Source organism: Somniosus microcephalus, chromosome 14 (genome assembly GCF_052327205.1).
Source record: "Somniosus microcephalus isolate GS21.2 chromosome 14, FLI_Smic_1.0, whole genome shotgun sequence".
NCBI lineage: Eukaryota > Metazoa > Chordata > Chondrichthyes > Squaliformes > Somniosidae > Somniosus > Somniosus microcephalus.
Window position 1 is genome coordinate 55,066,185 of NC_141000.1, and position 14,430 is coordinate 55,080,614.

The following is a 14,430-nucleotide window of genomic DNA, read 5'->3' on the forward strand; positions in this document are numbered from 1 at the left end:
ACCATATCCCATGTACCCTTCTACCTAACAGAAATCTATCAATCTCAGTCTTGACCAGTGGTAACCTATACATCTCTTTCAGATACTGACAGACCTAGCATGCAATTCTATTTGGTTTTACTTTAGATTTCCAGCACTGTTGGTTTCACCAGTATTTCAGGGCATGCACAAGAGTAGCCCAGGGTGACTTGGTTTCCAATGTACCTCCCTCCTTATGCAGAAGCAACAAACACCAGTCCTAAGTCTATGCTTTTGAAACCACCATTGTCTCAGTATTGTAAATATAAAAATCTTTGCCAATTAGTAGGGGTAATTTTCATCTTCAGTGCCCGGGCAGTGATCTGACCGAGTGGATTGCCCGCCTGTGGTAGAAGACACCTAATTTTCGTCCCATTGATTTCCGTGGAATGAGGATCAGGAGGGCTCAACAAAGGGCGGACAATCACTCTGCCAGATTACTGCCACACTAGTGAGGGTGAAAACTACGCCCACTGAAACTTTGTAACACAGCATACTTCATTTGAACATCTCTGGTAAGGCTAGAAAAAAATTAAAAACCAGCTGTAACACACAGAGTACATTTGAATCTTCGATACGTGAGTAACTGATCAGTCTGAAATTGTTCACATTCCAACTTATTTATAACTACACTTTCTTTTAGATTGATTTTGTGGCACATGATGACATTCCGTACTCCTCTGCTGGATCGGATGATGTCTATAAACACATTAAGGAAGCTGGTATGTTGCAGTCAACCTCACCATCAGTTTTGATTAAGTTTTCTATAACGGATAATGGTTAGAAAGTTGGAAAGCAAGTGTACCCAAAATGTATTGGATGCAGCCTCTGTTCTTCAAACGTTTTCTTTGCTCTGGTTGTTTATTGTATACAGTGCAGCAACAACAACTTGCATTTAAATGCACCTTTATCGTAGAAAAATGTCCCAAGGCGCTTCACAGAGCTGTGAGGTACATGGACACTAAGTCAAAGCAGAGATTTGGAGGGGCGACCGAAGACTTGGTCAAAGAGCTGAGTTTTAAGGAGCATCTTGGAGGAGGGGAGAGAGGTGGAGATGCAGAGGAGCTGAGGGAGGCAATTCCACCGAAGGCATGGCCACCAATGGTGGTGTGAAGGGATAAACAAGAGACTGGAGTCAGATGAATGGAGAGTTTGGGGGATTTGTAGGGCAGGAGGAGGTGCTAGAGATAGTGAAGTGTGAGACCATGGAGGGATTTAAACACGAGGATGCAAATTTTAAGTATGAGGCATTGGAGGACTGGGAGCTGATGCAAATCAATGAAAAGGGGTGTGATGGGCGAGTGGGACTTGCTGCACAATGAGATACAGGCAGCAGAAGTTTAGATGCGCTGAGTTATATGGAGGATGGGAAGCCAGCCAGGAGACCATTGGAATAATCAAGGTGAAAAAGGCATGAATGAGGGCATCAGCAGTAGATGGGCTGAGGTAGGGGGGGAGGAGGACAATGTTATGAAGATGGATGTAGGCGGTCCTTGTGATGGTGAAGATATGGGGTCGGAAGCTCAGCTCAGGGTCAAACAGGACTCTGAAGTTGTGAACAGTCCAGTTCAACCTGATACTGTGGCATGGTGTCAGCAGTTTGTGGCAGTGGAAAAGAAAATGACTTCAGTCTTCCTGTTATTTAACTGGATTCGTCCAAGACTGGATGTCTGACATCATGGAGGCAGTAGAGAGGTCGAGAGAAGTGGTGGAGAGGTAGAGCTGGGTGTTATCTGTGCACATGTGGAAACTGACCCCATATCTTTATTTGTTTTAAAAAATTTTAATTCATTTTTGTGGGATGTGGGTGTCGCTGGCAAGGCCAGCATTTATTGCCCATCCCTAGTTGCCCTTGAGAAGGTGGTAGTGAGCCGCCTTCTTGGACGGCTGCAGTCCCTGTGGTGAAGGTACTCCCACAGTGCTGTTAGGTAGGGAGTTCCAGGATTTTGACCCAGCAACGATGAAGGATCGGCGATATACTTCTAAGTCAGGATGGTGTGTGACTTGGAGGGGAACTTGGAGGTGATGGTGTTCCCGTGCGCTTGCTGCACTTGTCCTTCTAGGTGGCACCTGTCCTTCTAGGTGGAAGAGGTCGCGGGTTTGGGAGGTGCTGCCGAAGAAGCCTTGGCGAGTTGCTGCAGTGCCTCTTGTAGATGGTACACACTGCAGTCACGGTACGGTGGTGGAGGGAGTGAATGTTTAAGGTGATGGATGGGGTGCCGTTATGCGGTTGATGTCTTCAAAAAGCAGGATTCAGAAGAGGAAGAAGGTGGGGTGGGGGGAAGAAGGATGGATCCATAATGAGACTTTGGAGGTGACAGTGTGAGGGTGGGAAGAGAAGCCATTCGTAGAGAAGATAGGTACGGTTGGAACTAAGCAAGAGCAGTTCCATCGAGCTGGACAGTGGAGGAGAGAAGTTGGAGGAGGATTGCATGGTCGATCATACTGAAGGTTGCAGAGAGGTCGAGGAGGATGAAGAGGGATAGTGCACCATGTTCACAGTCATAGAGAATGTTGTTTGTGACTTTCATTAGGGCTGTATTGGTTCTGTGGAAGGGCCAGAAACCTGATTGGAGGGATTCAAACAGGGATTTGTGGGAGCATATTGCACATTCTATATATCATTCCATTTTTACAATGTTGGAATTTTTAAATTATTTCTATTTTTTCCCAAATGTTCCTGGGGACATTTTTTCAGATATCTGGCCAGGAGGATGAAACCTTTGGCTGATCTCAGCATCTATCAGTGCAGCTCTGTGTTCAACCAGCAGGTGGCAGACTGGCACTGCATAAGATGCCAAGGTTCTCAAGTGTTTTCCTTGGGTGAGCAAACCTGTCCTGAGGTACTGTCGACAATTTTTACATTTGAGGCACAAGTTGCCAAGTTCAACTGCTTGGCACCACCAGAACTGAACCAGATTTGACAGTCCCAACATTGTGAAGTGAACGGCTCCCACACTGCATTGGCACAACTTTTATTTACCACACAATTTAAGGAAGGAAAGAATTTGCATTTATATAAGAAAGACTTGCATCTATATAGCGCTTTTCATGATCTCAGAACGTCCCAAAGCGCTTTATAGTCAATTAAGTACTTTTAAAGTGTAGTCACTGTTGTAATATAATACCTTTCATGTCCTTGGGACATCCCAAGATATTGCAACTAATAAATAATGGCCTAGAAATTCGGTCGGGGCACCAAGCTCGCCTGGGCGCCGGAAGTTCCGCCCCGGAAGGAGCCGATTGCGCCAGCGCGATATTCAGTTTCAGCGCCCCAAACGGAAGCGGGGCGCTGCTCGAGGCGCCCCATGTCCCTCTTGGGGCGCTGAAACTGAATATCGCAGCGCAACGTGCCGCAGCGCCACACGCTGCGGCACGGCGCGCTGCGGTACCGCAGGCCTTCCTCCCCTTCTTAAAGGGGAGGGGCCTGCACCAGCGTGATCAGAGATCGCGAGTGCTGGCAAAAGAGCCCAGCACCGAGGAGAGGTGCAGGGCTCTTGGGACCCAGGAGGCACTGCCCAGGGAGGGGGCTCAGCTGGCTGGGGACGGCGGCGCGAGGAGGTGCTGGCAGGCGGCCAGCAAAAAAAATGGCTGCCCCGCACCTCCCCTTTAATTAGCGCCACTACCACCGCAGGTCGGTCCCCTGAACCGGTCGCAGATTGCGACCGGCGTTACAGCGGGGGGGGGCGCGACCCAATATTGCGATCGGGGTGGTAGTGGGGCACTGCGCACACCGATGACGTCATCGGTGGCGGCGCAGCACTACAGGCTAACGCCGCCATTAGCGCCCCGCTAAATTTCACGGGGGGCGTGGCCAGTGGCGCTAAAGCCACTAAGTGCCCTCTTTGTGCGCTAACTGGTGCCGCAGCCCACCGAATTTCTAGGCCAATGTTTTTAAATAACGTTTCAGTGACTTATTGCAATCTATTTTTATAATTTTTAGGCATGTTTGTCCCCACTCAAAGAACAGAGGGCATCTCCACCTCTGACCTTATCACCAGAATTGTACGAGATTACGATGTTTACGCCCGACGTAACCTCCAGAGAGGTTACACAGCCAAAGAGCTCAACGTTAGTTTCATAAATGTGAGTCTCCTATTATCTTGTGACCTTTCCTACCGCGAGTATGTTATTGTACGGAGTGTCCAATCTAAATGCTAGCTTTGTCTAGCTCAGACTTGAAGGGATTGCTTACAATGCACATTACTCTGCAGCAAAGATTTTGTGCTGCCGGGCAACAAAGTCCCCGTTAACAATAACAAACAGCTGCCCTGCTGCTTAGAGTCTAACTGATGGACACTCTGCATGATTTTCATGCTGCCCTTAATAGCTGTATGAACAGAATAAAGTAACCTTGCTGTTAATGAGTTGTGCTGTTTAATGCAGACTGTTAGTTTGAGTCCTCGGTCAGCATTCTTCCTAGTTTGTTGATATTTTATTTTGATTTCTCCCTCTTCTCTTTGGCCATGTTGCTGCCACGTTTCCTTTTTTAGCTGGGTGCTGAGTCACTGATTTCTTTGTGCGGCTAACTGTCAGTGTTATTCCTAGACTGACCAGACTGTTCAGCCAGTGTGTTTCCTTCCCCGTCCCTCCAGTTGCTTTGTTCCAGATGTCCATCCAACTAAGAAGCAGCAAAACATGGGACAGGCAGACAAATTCAAAATGTCAGCAACTGCAATTTACTGTTGTAGTATTCAGTGGCAGTTGAAAATTATACTTTATCTCAATTGTATCCATTTGAAGATGAAAACGAAAGAGGCTTTTGGCATCCAGTAGAACTTTCTGCTACTTCCTGTCACTGCAAGAAATTTCTAAAAAATTACTTTTATTTTCCACTCATTGGGTAATAGTGGACTCACATGCAACAGTCAGCGATTCAAGCTGACTGTCAACATTTTAACTGATTTGTCAGCGTTTTACAAGAAAGGTCCGCTTTTCTCACTGGGATCGGAAGTTATTAGTAATCAGCCAATCAGATTAATTAGATGGGAAGACTGAAGGCTCTTGGAAGCAAGCAATCAATCAATCAGCAGTTACTTTCACTGTTGTTTGTACACGAACTTGAGGCAGAAATGTTTTCAGATGAGTTGATGGTTTCTGAGGGTTACATGTCAGTAAGCTGCTAAAATGCAGCTTTAAAAAAAAAGTTTGCTCAAAGAAATGTTCTGGGGCATGCCCAACAATTGTCTTATGTGATAGTTTATTTTCTTCAAGACTAATTGATGGATTTTTATATGAGGTAAGGATATTGTTCCTGCTGTGAATGTTATTAACTGGTTACATTGGAGCATTCTTGCCACTGCCTGTGCAGAATTGAGGGCATGGGATTGGAACAGTGATGAGCTTTACTTAATTTAAAGAACTACACTGTGATCCATATTTAGAATTTTACTACCGTGTACTACTGTGCTTTAAGCTGTGGATAATTGGCCTGTTTATGGTGAGGGGTAATGCCAGACTAGAACATTGGCAAAAAAACTGACAGGACAAAAAATGTAGGCCTTATGTCAAGTGAATTCATCTAATCCTGCACCTGCCTCTGGGTTGCCATGGAGTTGGAGAGAGGTACAGATGTGATAGTGAGCTAATTTTGTTTTGTGCATGTAGATTGCATTACTGCTTGGGATTATTGTAGACTTGTAAAAGATTTCAGTTCATAAATTAATGTCATGTATCTGGGGTCCAATTTACTGTACCCTGTAAAGCTGTTTTGACGTCCCTACAGCTACTTTTATTTTCATATTTCAAATATCTGTAGCCCTTCCAGGAGAAATTGCTTTTGGCATGAAAGACAGAAATACAGTACAGGGTACTCCAAAACGACAAAACAATGCATCACATAGAATGTTCTCAGGCGGGCTGCAGGTCCCCTCATGGCCTTGCTTCTCCCTTCAGTAAGATCGAAACTCACCACTGCTGCAGACTGCATTTCTGTGTCCTTCAGCTTTAATGCTGCAATAAAATTGATGTAATCCAGGAAGATAGGAACAAAAGTAGGCCATTCAGCCCCTTGCTTAGTCTGCCTTTGAAACCTCTTGCTCCCATATATACAACTTACTGCACCTCCTAACTTAGTGTCATCTACAAACTGTGCCTCCTAACTTAGTGTCATCTACAAACTTGGATATACAATTTTTTATTCCTTTATCCAAGTCATTAATATATCTGGTGAAAAGCTGAGGTCCCAGCACTTCCTTTTCACTTGATAGAAGGCCTATCTTTTGGACTGTTTTTAGTTTGTCAGTTTTTAGGAATGATTTAGCTTTTGCCACTGTTCTGGTTTGGTATTTAAGTGGTAGGAAAGATGGCTATCATGTGGGCTCAGCCTCTCACAGAGAGTTCTGGATCTCAGCTGAAGAATGTGCGGAGCAAAATATAAACACTTGTTGGAGGGATGTAGGGAGATAAAAATCTGAATGTCACTGCTTTCTTGTTCCACCTTGTGACTAGCACAGGATCAGCATTGGCAGAGGCCATAAATAGGTTACCTACCTTCTTGATGAGCAACTGTTTGTGGGGCTGGGGAAGGGAAGCAGGCAGAGAACTTTAGAATGGAGGAAGTTTTTTTTTAAAGAATTAGATAGCAGTGTATTTCATTTTCATATATTTTATTTTCAGTCACCGAGCTGAACATTTCATTTCTTTTCAGGAAAAGAAGTATCGTTTCCAAAACCATGTTGACAAAATGAAAGAAAAAGTGAAGAATGTAGAAGAAAAATCAAAAGAATTTGTTTACAAAGTGGAGGAGAAAAGCCATGACCTTATACAAAAATGGGAAGAGAAATCACGAGAATTTATTGGAAACTTTTTAGAGCTGTTTGGCCCAGATGGAGCTTGGGTGTGTATTTAAGAATAATTTCCAAAAAGTTAGTGGAAAGGTTCCATGTCAGTTATCTACCATAATTATTACAAAAGCTCAGTACCTACAGAGAAAGCCTAGACAGAGCTAACTTCTTTGTGATTCCTAATAATAAACACAGGTTTCTCAAGGCACTTTTATGTTGACCTAAAAGACTGCCGGGCAAACACTACTTGAGTAGACACACGTGACGGCTTAGCATCATTCTCCACTTTTTAATTTAGTAGTGTATTGTAAATTGTAGACCAGAGGATGGAGGGGTTGTGTTTTCTGCAGGTCAGTGGTGGCTACTGGGAGCCAGAGAGAATTAGATCTTAGGCTCTGTCAGAGTTATAGAATTTCTCTCCTTTATACTGTTGGGGGACTGTAGGGGTGGAGTACCAAGCTTCTGAAGCACATAATCAATATAAATGCGTCTCCGGGCAATAAAAGGCAAAGACCTACACAGGTCTGTACAAAGGCAGGACACACCACATATGTAGCTTGGCGTAAAGCAGCCTTGCACTTACAACAGTAACAACAAACCTAGCGCACTGCATTAATGACTGGCTGGAATGGAAAGTTTTATGGGAGTAACTGCAGCAAAGTTCCTGCTCCTCTACCAATACTAAGCAGTGAGCATTGCTGGTCTCAGCATCTGATTTTTAGTTTAGGAATTCCTCCACACAAGACCAGCTGAGGGTGGAGTCACGGTCTTGCTGCAGAACAAAGGAGAGAAAAATATTTTAAATAAACGGCTGCAATCAAAAAGATTGGATTCCTGTTTTTCCACAAGATAAAAAAAGAGATACTGGGAGACTGACACACAGACAAACATACCTGGCATTAATTTGTTGCATTGTTTGTTAAAGAATTGCTTCCCAGAATTGCAAAGGCAGAATCCTGGGTGCAGGTCATCAGTACATTGGGATGGGATGGGTTGGGAATGGTCCATAATGAGAGTATTGGGCCTCTTCCGAGCATTCAACAAGATTTGCTGAGCCAGAGAGACCAGGAAGGATCCAGGTTCAGTTCCTGATTTATATTGAATTAATTGATCTCGGATAGGGCGGCACTAGAGCTAGTACAGTTGGCCTCAGCACCTGAAGCTTAGGAAGAGGAAAATTGGCCAGGGTTCCCACTCCTGATCACTATCCAGTGATGCCTCCTGAAAATGTGTATGTTTGATTGTGTGTGATCATAGTGGGTAAGGACAGGACCGGGCTTGGCTGCGATGACCCTCAAATAGCTTGCTGAATCTCGCTGGAGCTGAATAATGACCACCTGCCACCTGTGGAACCAGCCAATGCCTTCAGCAGGAGGTGAGGTGAGAAAAATTGGCAAATAAAAAGAGAAGGGAAAAAAATTATGCATCTTAAATAAAAAATATAAAAAGCACTTTCTTTACTGCCAAATGCAATATTTTTTAGCATCAGTCAAATGTAGTTTTCCAATCAGTATCTGATGCGATTTGATTTGAAAAATCACCAAAACAAAAAACATAGTTGATTCATCCAGAACTTTATGTACACCAACATTTAAAGAAAGCTTTGCTGAAACTTTGATAAGGCTCAGATTGGCCTAATCTTTGTGCCTGGTTCAGTAAGCTGGGTTGAGTGAGTCGGTATTAATGTCATTAGAGTTGGTAATCATACTTTGTGTTGCTCAGTGTGGTATGTTGGGCTTATTATCAAGGCATTAGCTATTAGGCTCAGTTGCTGCTTGTGGCTGCATAAATCCATGAGGCTTAGGTAGGCGAACAACAAATTTCACGCATTTAGCTTAAAATCTCTGCTGTACTGCACTATTATTCACCAAATTCAGGTCATCTGGCCACACTTGCTAAAGCATTGCTCGGTCGTTCACCCAGGTTCTTTTGTTTCCCTGCCTTACAGAAACAGGTTTTCCAGGAGAGAGGAGGTCGGATGCTGCAAGCTTTGTCTCCAAGACAAAGCCCCTCGAGCAGCCCAACAAGAGAACGGTCCCAGTCCCCAACGTTCCAGTGGCCATTTACCAAAACCTCGCCCCCATCTTCCCCGAAAGCTGCTTCTGCCTCCATCAGTAGCATCAGTGATGGAGAGGAGGATGAAAAGTGAATCATGGGAACCTGCAGCACGTGAGCAGATGAACGGGATCAGCAATGATATAATCTCAGGCGAACCTTGGCCTTTTATTTTTCTTCTCCATCATTCTCAGGCATTTAAGAGTCTGATCAATACTATTATTACTACATGTTGTTAGTGCATAAATCACAAATAGTAGTTTCTAGATTGTACAGTAGTCCCCCACTACAAGAATTTGTGCTATATTTAATGTTGGGCATAGCAATGCTATTGGTTCCCATGTTGATAGAGAAATCATACGAGACATCCCTCAATGCAAATCCAAAACAATCGAGAGGGCAACTGTAATAAGGTGTAGCTAAAAAGTTTCAGGCTGGTGCTATGAAAATATGTTTAAAATTTGCAAATCAAATATGATAAACAAAAGGGGGTGACATAATGCTCAAAGCAATGAAGGCAAATTTTAAGACTTCCTCCTCCCTGACTTAGCTCATAATTAGAAGTTTCACAAGATAGCTTTTTAAAAAATAAAGTAACCCTTCCCCAAAATGAAATATAAAAATTACAAAAAATTGGATAGATAAAACCAAAATAACCCACCATGTAATATTTGCAATCTTCTGAATTAATGAGCAGGGAGGAAAGGAATGATTCTTAAATAGAGGATTTTTTCAAATGCAGCATTTACAACATGAATTGGTTCTCATTTTGAGCTCTTACATGATTATCATCACAGGGTGAAGCAAACCAGTTAAACTTGCTTTTAAATCTGATTGTGGAAACATTGGCCCAGAATTTGCTGGGAAAATAACAGTGAGTTTAATGCGCACACCATTATTAGTCTATAAATAACCCTGCAATTTGTGGTGAGAAAGAAATATGCCGAGAGTTGTGAATTGTCACAAATCGCTGAGAGATTTGCGCTGTTCTGCTGTTAGCCTCATGAAAACGGGAGCTCACCATCAAACCTCCCCATGAGTTTCAAGAAATTGCTGCATTTGTGGTGTTAAAACAAATTAAACTCGCCGCACAAAGTTAGGGCTGGTACCTAATGATGTAAGAACCCTTTTAATTATGACATTTACATTCCTGCAATGCCACACAACCTCTCCGACCCAGAAAGGGAACAACTGAAACTGTGGAGTCTCGTTCCTGCAGGTAGTAAATTGTTCTTAGAGGATTTTCAAATTAAAAAAAAACTCACTTTCCTTTCTGTCCCTTTCTCTCTTTTAATCCAATCTTTCTTTCCCTCTCTTTATTTCTCTTTCTGTATCTAATTTACTCTCTTGCCTTCTCCGCCATTCTTCTGTTTCTTTTTCTATCCTTAAATAAGGAGATAGACTGTTGGTCCCATCATTCACCAAGGTCCCAGATGCCCCATTGGTCGTTATCAGCTTGCACTTCTAGCAACAGTTTTGCGTGCTGAAGGGGGAGGAAAAAAATGTAACAAACAGGGCACGCTGCAAGAGGCCCTGCTCCAGCAAATTCTGGGCCATTGTGTTATCAGTCTGAGACCAGAAGCTGCAGTGAGTGACTTGTGACTGACAGCACCAGATTTCCACTGTGGGCTGTGCAATGCACTGAGCTGAGCTGTGGTAAATGTTGAGAATGTTTTGAGAGCACAGGCAGGAACGCCACTTTCTCAAAACACTTAAAAAAAAAAAAAACCTCTGCTTCAGTTTGTAAAAAAGCCCTTTCAGCACTTTTTGAAGTCAACATGACACTACACAAGAGCTATACTCCACGCGGTGTCCAGCCTATGCAGTCAGAGACAGCCTTTATCAGGGGATCTCAATGCTTCACTCTAGAGTCAGAGCAGGACCTAACTCCAGAGTTAAACTGTCACCTTGGCATCGCTGTAAAGTAGAAACCATTTCTCTGTGGTGCACAAGTATCAATATAAATGCACCATCCCTTCCATTTTCATTGCTTTACTAGTCAATCTTTTGTGGTGTTGCACACAGGGAGTCAAGAGCAAGTTTAATCTTCAGGTGAATTAGGGTTAGAAGGTGGGGGATAATTGGACCAGTGTGCACAGATGTAATTCACCCCCTATTTTAAAGTCAGACATTTGGACCACACTTCAAATAATGTGGTTATTTTATATTATTGTTAAATAACATATCTTACAGCAATTTGAGAAGCTGAAAGGTAGAGTTGGTTGGAGTGTGGGAACTCTCCACAGTACAGACCGAGGAGCTGGGAGACTTACAACTGAGGTGCGACAGCAGTGTAATTACAGCATTATAAGTTTATATAGGCAGTTTCCATTATAAGTGTGGACATAAGAATTTATCATGGAAAAGTTGACAGGAAGTCCACACAAACGATAGAACTCTTAATATATTATATACTAGCTGGAGTGCCCGGCGGTGCCGAGGGTTTTGTGAGGGCATGTTGTTATGAAAAAAGTACAAATAATTTTTATATATATAAATGAGTTTGTCTGTCTGTCTGTCTGGGAAGGAGAGAGGGAGAGAGAGAAACAGAGAGAGAAGGAGAGAGAGACAGAGGGAAGGAGAGAGAGAGAGGGAAGGGGGGGGAAAGGGGTGTTGGGGGGGAAAGGGGGGGTGTGGGGGGAAAGGGTGTTGGGGGGAAAGGGGTGTGTGGGGGGAAAGGGGGGTGGGGGGAGGAAAGGGGGGTGGGGGGAGGAAAGGGGGGTGGCGGGAAGGGAGGGGGGGAAGAAGTTAGAAGTTGAAGGTGCTAGATAAATGCAAGCTGGGTTAACGGCATTTCTTAGAATCCCTCTGACATCCACTACAATAAAGAGAGATATTTTGAAAGCATTGGCAGTGCAACCTCTCGCAGAGGTCGAGGCGGATACCGACCTGGATGAGCAGAGCCCGGCCACAGAAGCTCAGGAAGTGAGCGCCGGGGTGGCTGCAGAGGAGGAAGCAGCAGCCAAGCGAGAGCAGGGCGGCGGCGGCCAGCGCCATGGTGCGGCGGCCCGAGCGAGAGCGAGCCTGGGCGCCGGTCAGTGCAGCCCCGCAGCGGAGCAGAGGCTCCAGCACCCGGCGCCACTTGGGCTCGGAGGCGGGCAGCCGGCGCCGGCACAGCCGCTCGAAATGGCCGTGAAAGTAGGCGAGCCTCCGGGCAAAGGGCAGCGACCGTGGCCCCGAGCAGCAGCTCCTTCCCCGCCGGCCCATCATCGCTGCTCCTACTTCCGCGAGGCCGGGGTGACAGGAGGGGAGAAAGCGGCGGAGACCCCGTGGGCGGCGTAGTGCCTGAGGCCCGGCCCGAGTCACCTGAGCTGAGCTCCCGCTCCCTCCGACCCAAAGAGCTCGGCAGTGACATCCTGCCGAGCGGAGAGGCCCGGGTGACAGGAGAGAGGGGAGAAAGCGGAGAGAAGGAGGAGGGTGAGGGTGGGACTGGGGCCCAATGTCGGACAGAGGCAGAGTTGCTCCATCACAAACAATGGCCGCCGCTTGCTTTTCAGTTTGAAGGATTAGGCCCCGCCCACACATGCCATGAAACGCCCCCCGTGATGCAGCGCGCTCCCCCCGTAGGATTGGTCAACCTTCACGTCACTCAATGCTAATGAGCGGATTTCCCCCGTATGATTGGTCAACCGCTAATGAGCGGAATTTTGAACGTTTTTTGTCTACTGTCCGAACAATTTTTGTCTGACCAAAAAGTAAATATGCCTAGGACACCCTCCTAATCATAACCTTTCTTTTGATATAACATATGTGTAGGTACGCTCTATAACTTTTGAGTGATGCACAGACAGACACACACACACACACACACACACACACAGAGAGAGACACACACCACTATCCTTATATATATAGATAGATGTTAAAAACCTAAGTGTTATTCAGTTTCTAAATGTTTATCATTTCTGTGGTGGTTCAGTAAGTTGCAGTCTAACACTACCACCTGAGGGCATGAGTTTGAACCCCTACCTTGGTGGGACATGCCTGCCTATGGTGAGATTTGACAGCACTTAGTCAGGCCCAATGTTCCCTGTAATATTTTTTTTATTCGTTCCTGGGATGTGGGTGTCGCTGGCAAGGCCAGCATTTATTGCTCACCCCTAATCTGCACTTTGTTCTGCGCAGCCTGTTTCTTTTACTGCACGGTCCCTTTAAATTTCTGTGCATGCGCGGTACTTACAATGGAAAAGCCGTTGAGTGGCCTGCGCGGGACCTTTCCCATTACTGCGCGGTTTAGAGGTAACATTGGTCAGGCCTCTGGACTATATACCAATTAATGCCAGGATACTCCATCTTTGGAAAGGGAGGTGGCACAAAAAACAGATAATAAGGACCAGTCTCATCCTGTTGAAATCCACCTCCAAATTAGCACTGTCGTATCTCTGAGACAACCAGTGCCAAACACCATCTCCGCCTTCTGCATGAAAGAGAAAGCTGAATGCATACAACAGCAATGGGCATTGAAAATAGGGGAAGGGCAATAAAAGAAAATCTCCTATGAATTTAAGTTCTACTATCCTCCAATTGTTGGACATTGGAAGTATTCTGCTTTAGAATTATAATCAGATTGTCCTATGACTAGATCATTCATGTTGCAACACCAAATATAGTAGATACAAGAATTGAATCCAAATTTCAGATAACACTGAGCTTTGCCAGCAGCGAAGAGAGATTTATAGCTTCAAAAACTCTGGAAATTCGCAGTGTGTTTCCTGCAGGGAGGCAGGAACTGTCACCTGTGGATCAGTAGCAATAGAGTCTTTTTGACGGTTTTAAAGTCAGGCTTGCTTATTCTAAGCAGAATTTCAAATTCCATACATGACTGTTTTTGAATGCAAACTGATCAGAATGTTTCCCATTAGAGCACTATATATGATTTTAGTAAATTATTATACGTCATTATACTTCTCAGTAGCCAACATTTGACCCACGTGAGTCGATTGTCAAAAATCACTGATGGTTCAACAATGTCGAGTTCATTGACCATTAGCATCTGCTGGCTGAAAGTCACTGCTGGCAATAAAAAGACCCCAAACAAATGAAGCCAACCACTCCATGGACCTCTCTTTCTCTTTGTCTCTTCATAATATTAGATGACTCTAATCTCATCAAAGACTCAGAGAATATTATAAACTGTTCTCCCACTTTATGATGTTATCTGAACTTAGAAACATAGAAGATAGGAGCAGGAGTAGGCCATTCGGCCCTTCGAGCCTGCTCCGCCATTCAATGAGATCATGGCTGATCATCCAAATTCAGTACCCTGTCCCTGCCTTCTCCCCATATCCCTTGATCCCTTTAGCCTTAAGAAATATATCCAACTCTTTCTTGAATATATTTAATGAACTGGCCTCAACTGCCCTCTGTGGCAGAGAATTCCACAGGTTCACCACTCTCTGGGTGAAGAAATTCCTCCTCATTTCAGTCCTAAATGGCTTACCCCTTATCCTTAGACTGTGACCCCTGGTTCTGGACTCCCCGGCCATCAGAAACATCCTTCCTGCATCTAGTCTGTCCAGGCCTGACAGAATTTTATAGGTTTCGATGAGATCCCCTCTCAGTCTTCTAAACT

At 44.7% G+C, this 14,430-nt stretch overlaps 1 protein-coding gene across 1 annotated transcript in view; it reads left to right on the forward strand.

Annotated features, from left to right (window-relative positions):
• The window catches only part of pcyt1ba (phosphate cytidylyltransferase 1B, choline a), a 66,226-nt gene extending 54,852 nt beyond the window's left edge, over window positions 1–11,374 (forward strand). The window contains exons 5-8 of the mRNA XM_086006569.1: window positions 662–740; window positions 3,962–4,104; window positions 6,668–6,856; window positions 8,752–11,374. Coding sequence (XP_085862695.1) covers window positions 662–740; window positions 3,962–4,104; window positions 6,668–6,856; window positions 8,752–8,952 — 612 coding nt within the window. The 3' untranslated portion in view covers window positions 8,953–11,374. The remainder of the gene's footprint in view (window positions 1–661; window positions 741–3,961; window positions 4,105–6,667; window positions 6,857–8,751) is intronic.
• Window positions 11,375–14,430: the final 3,056 nt, after the last annotated feature.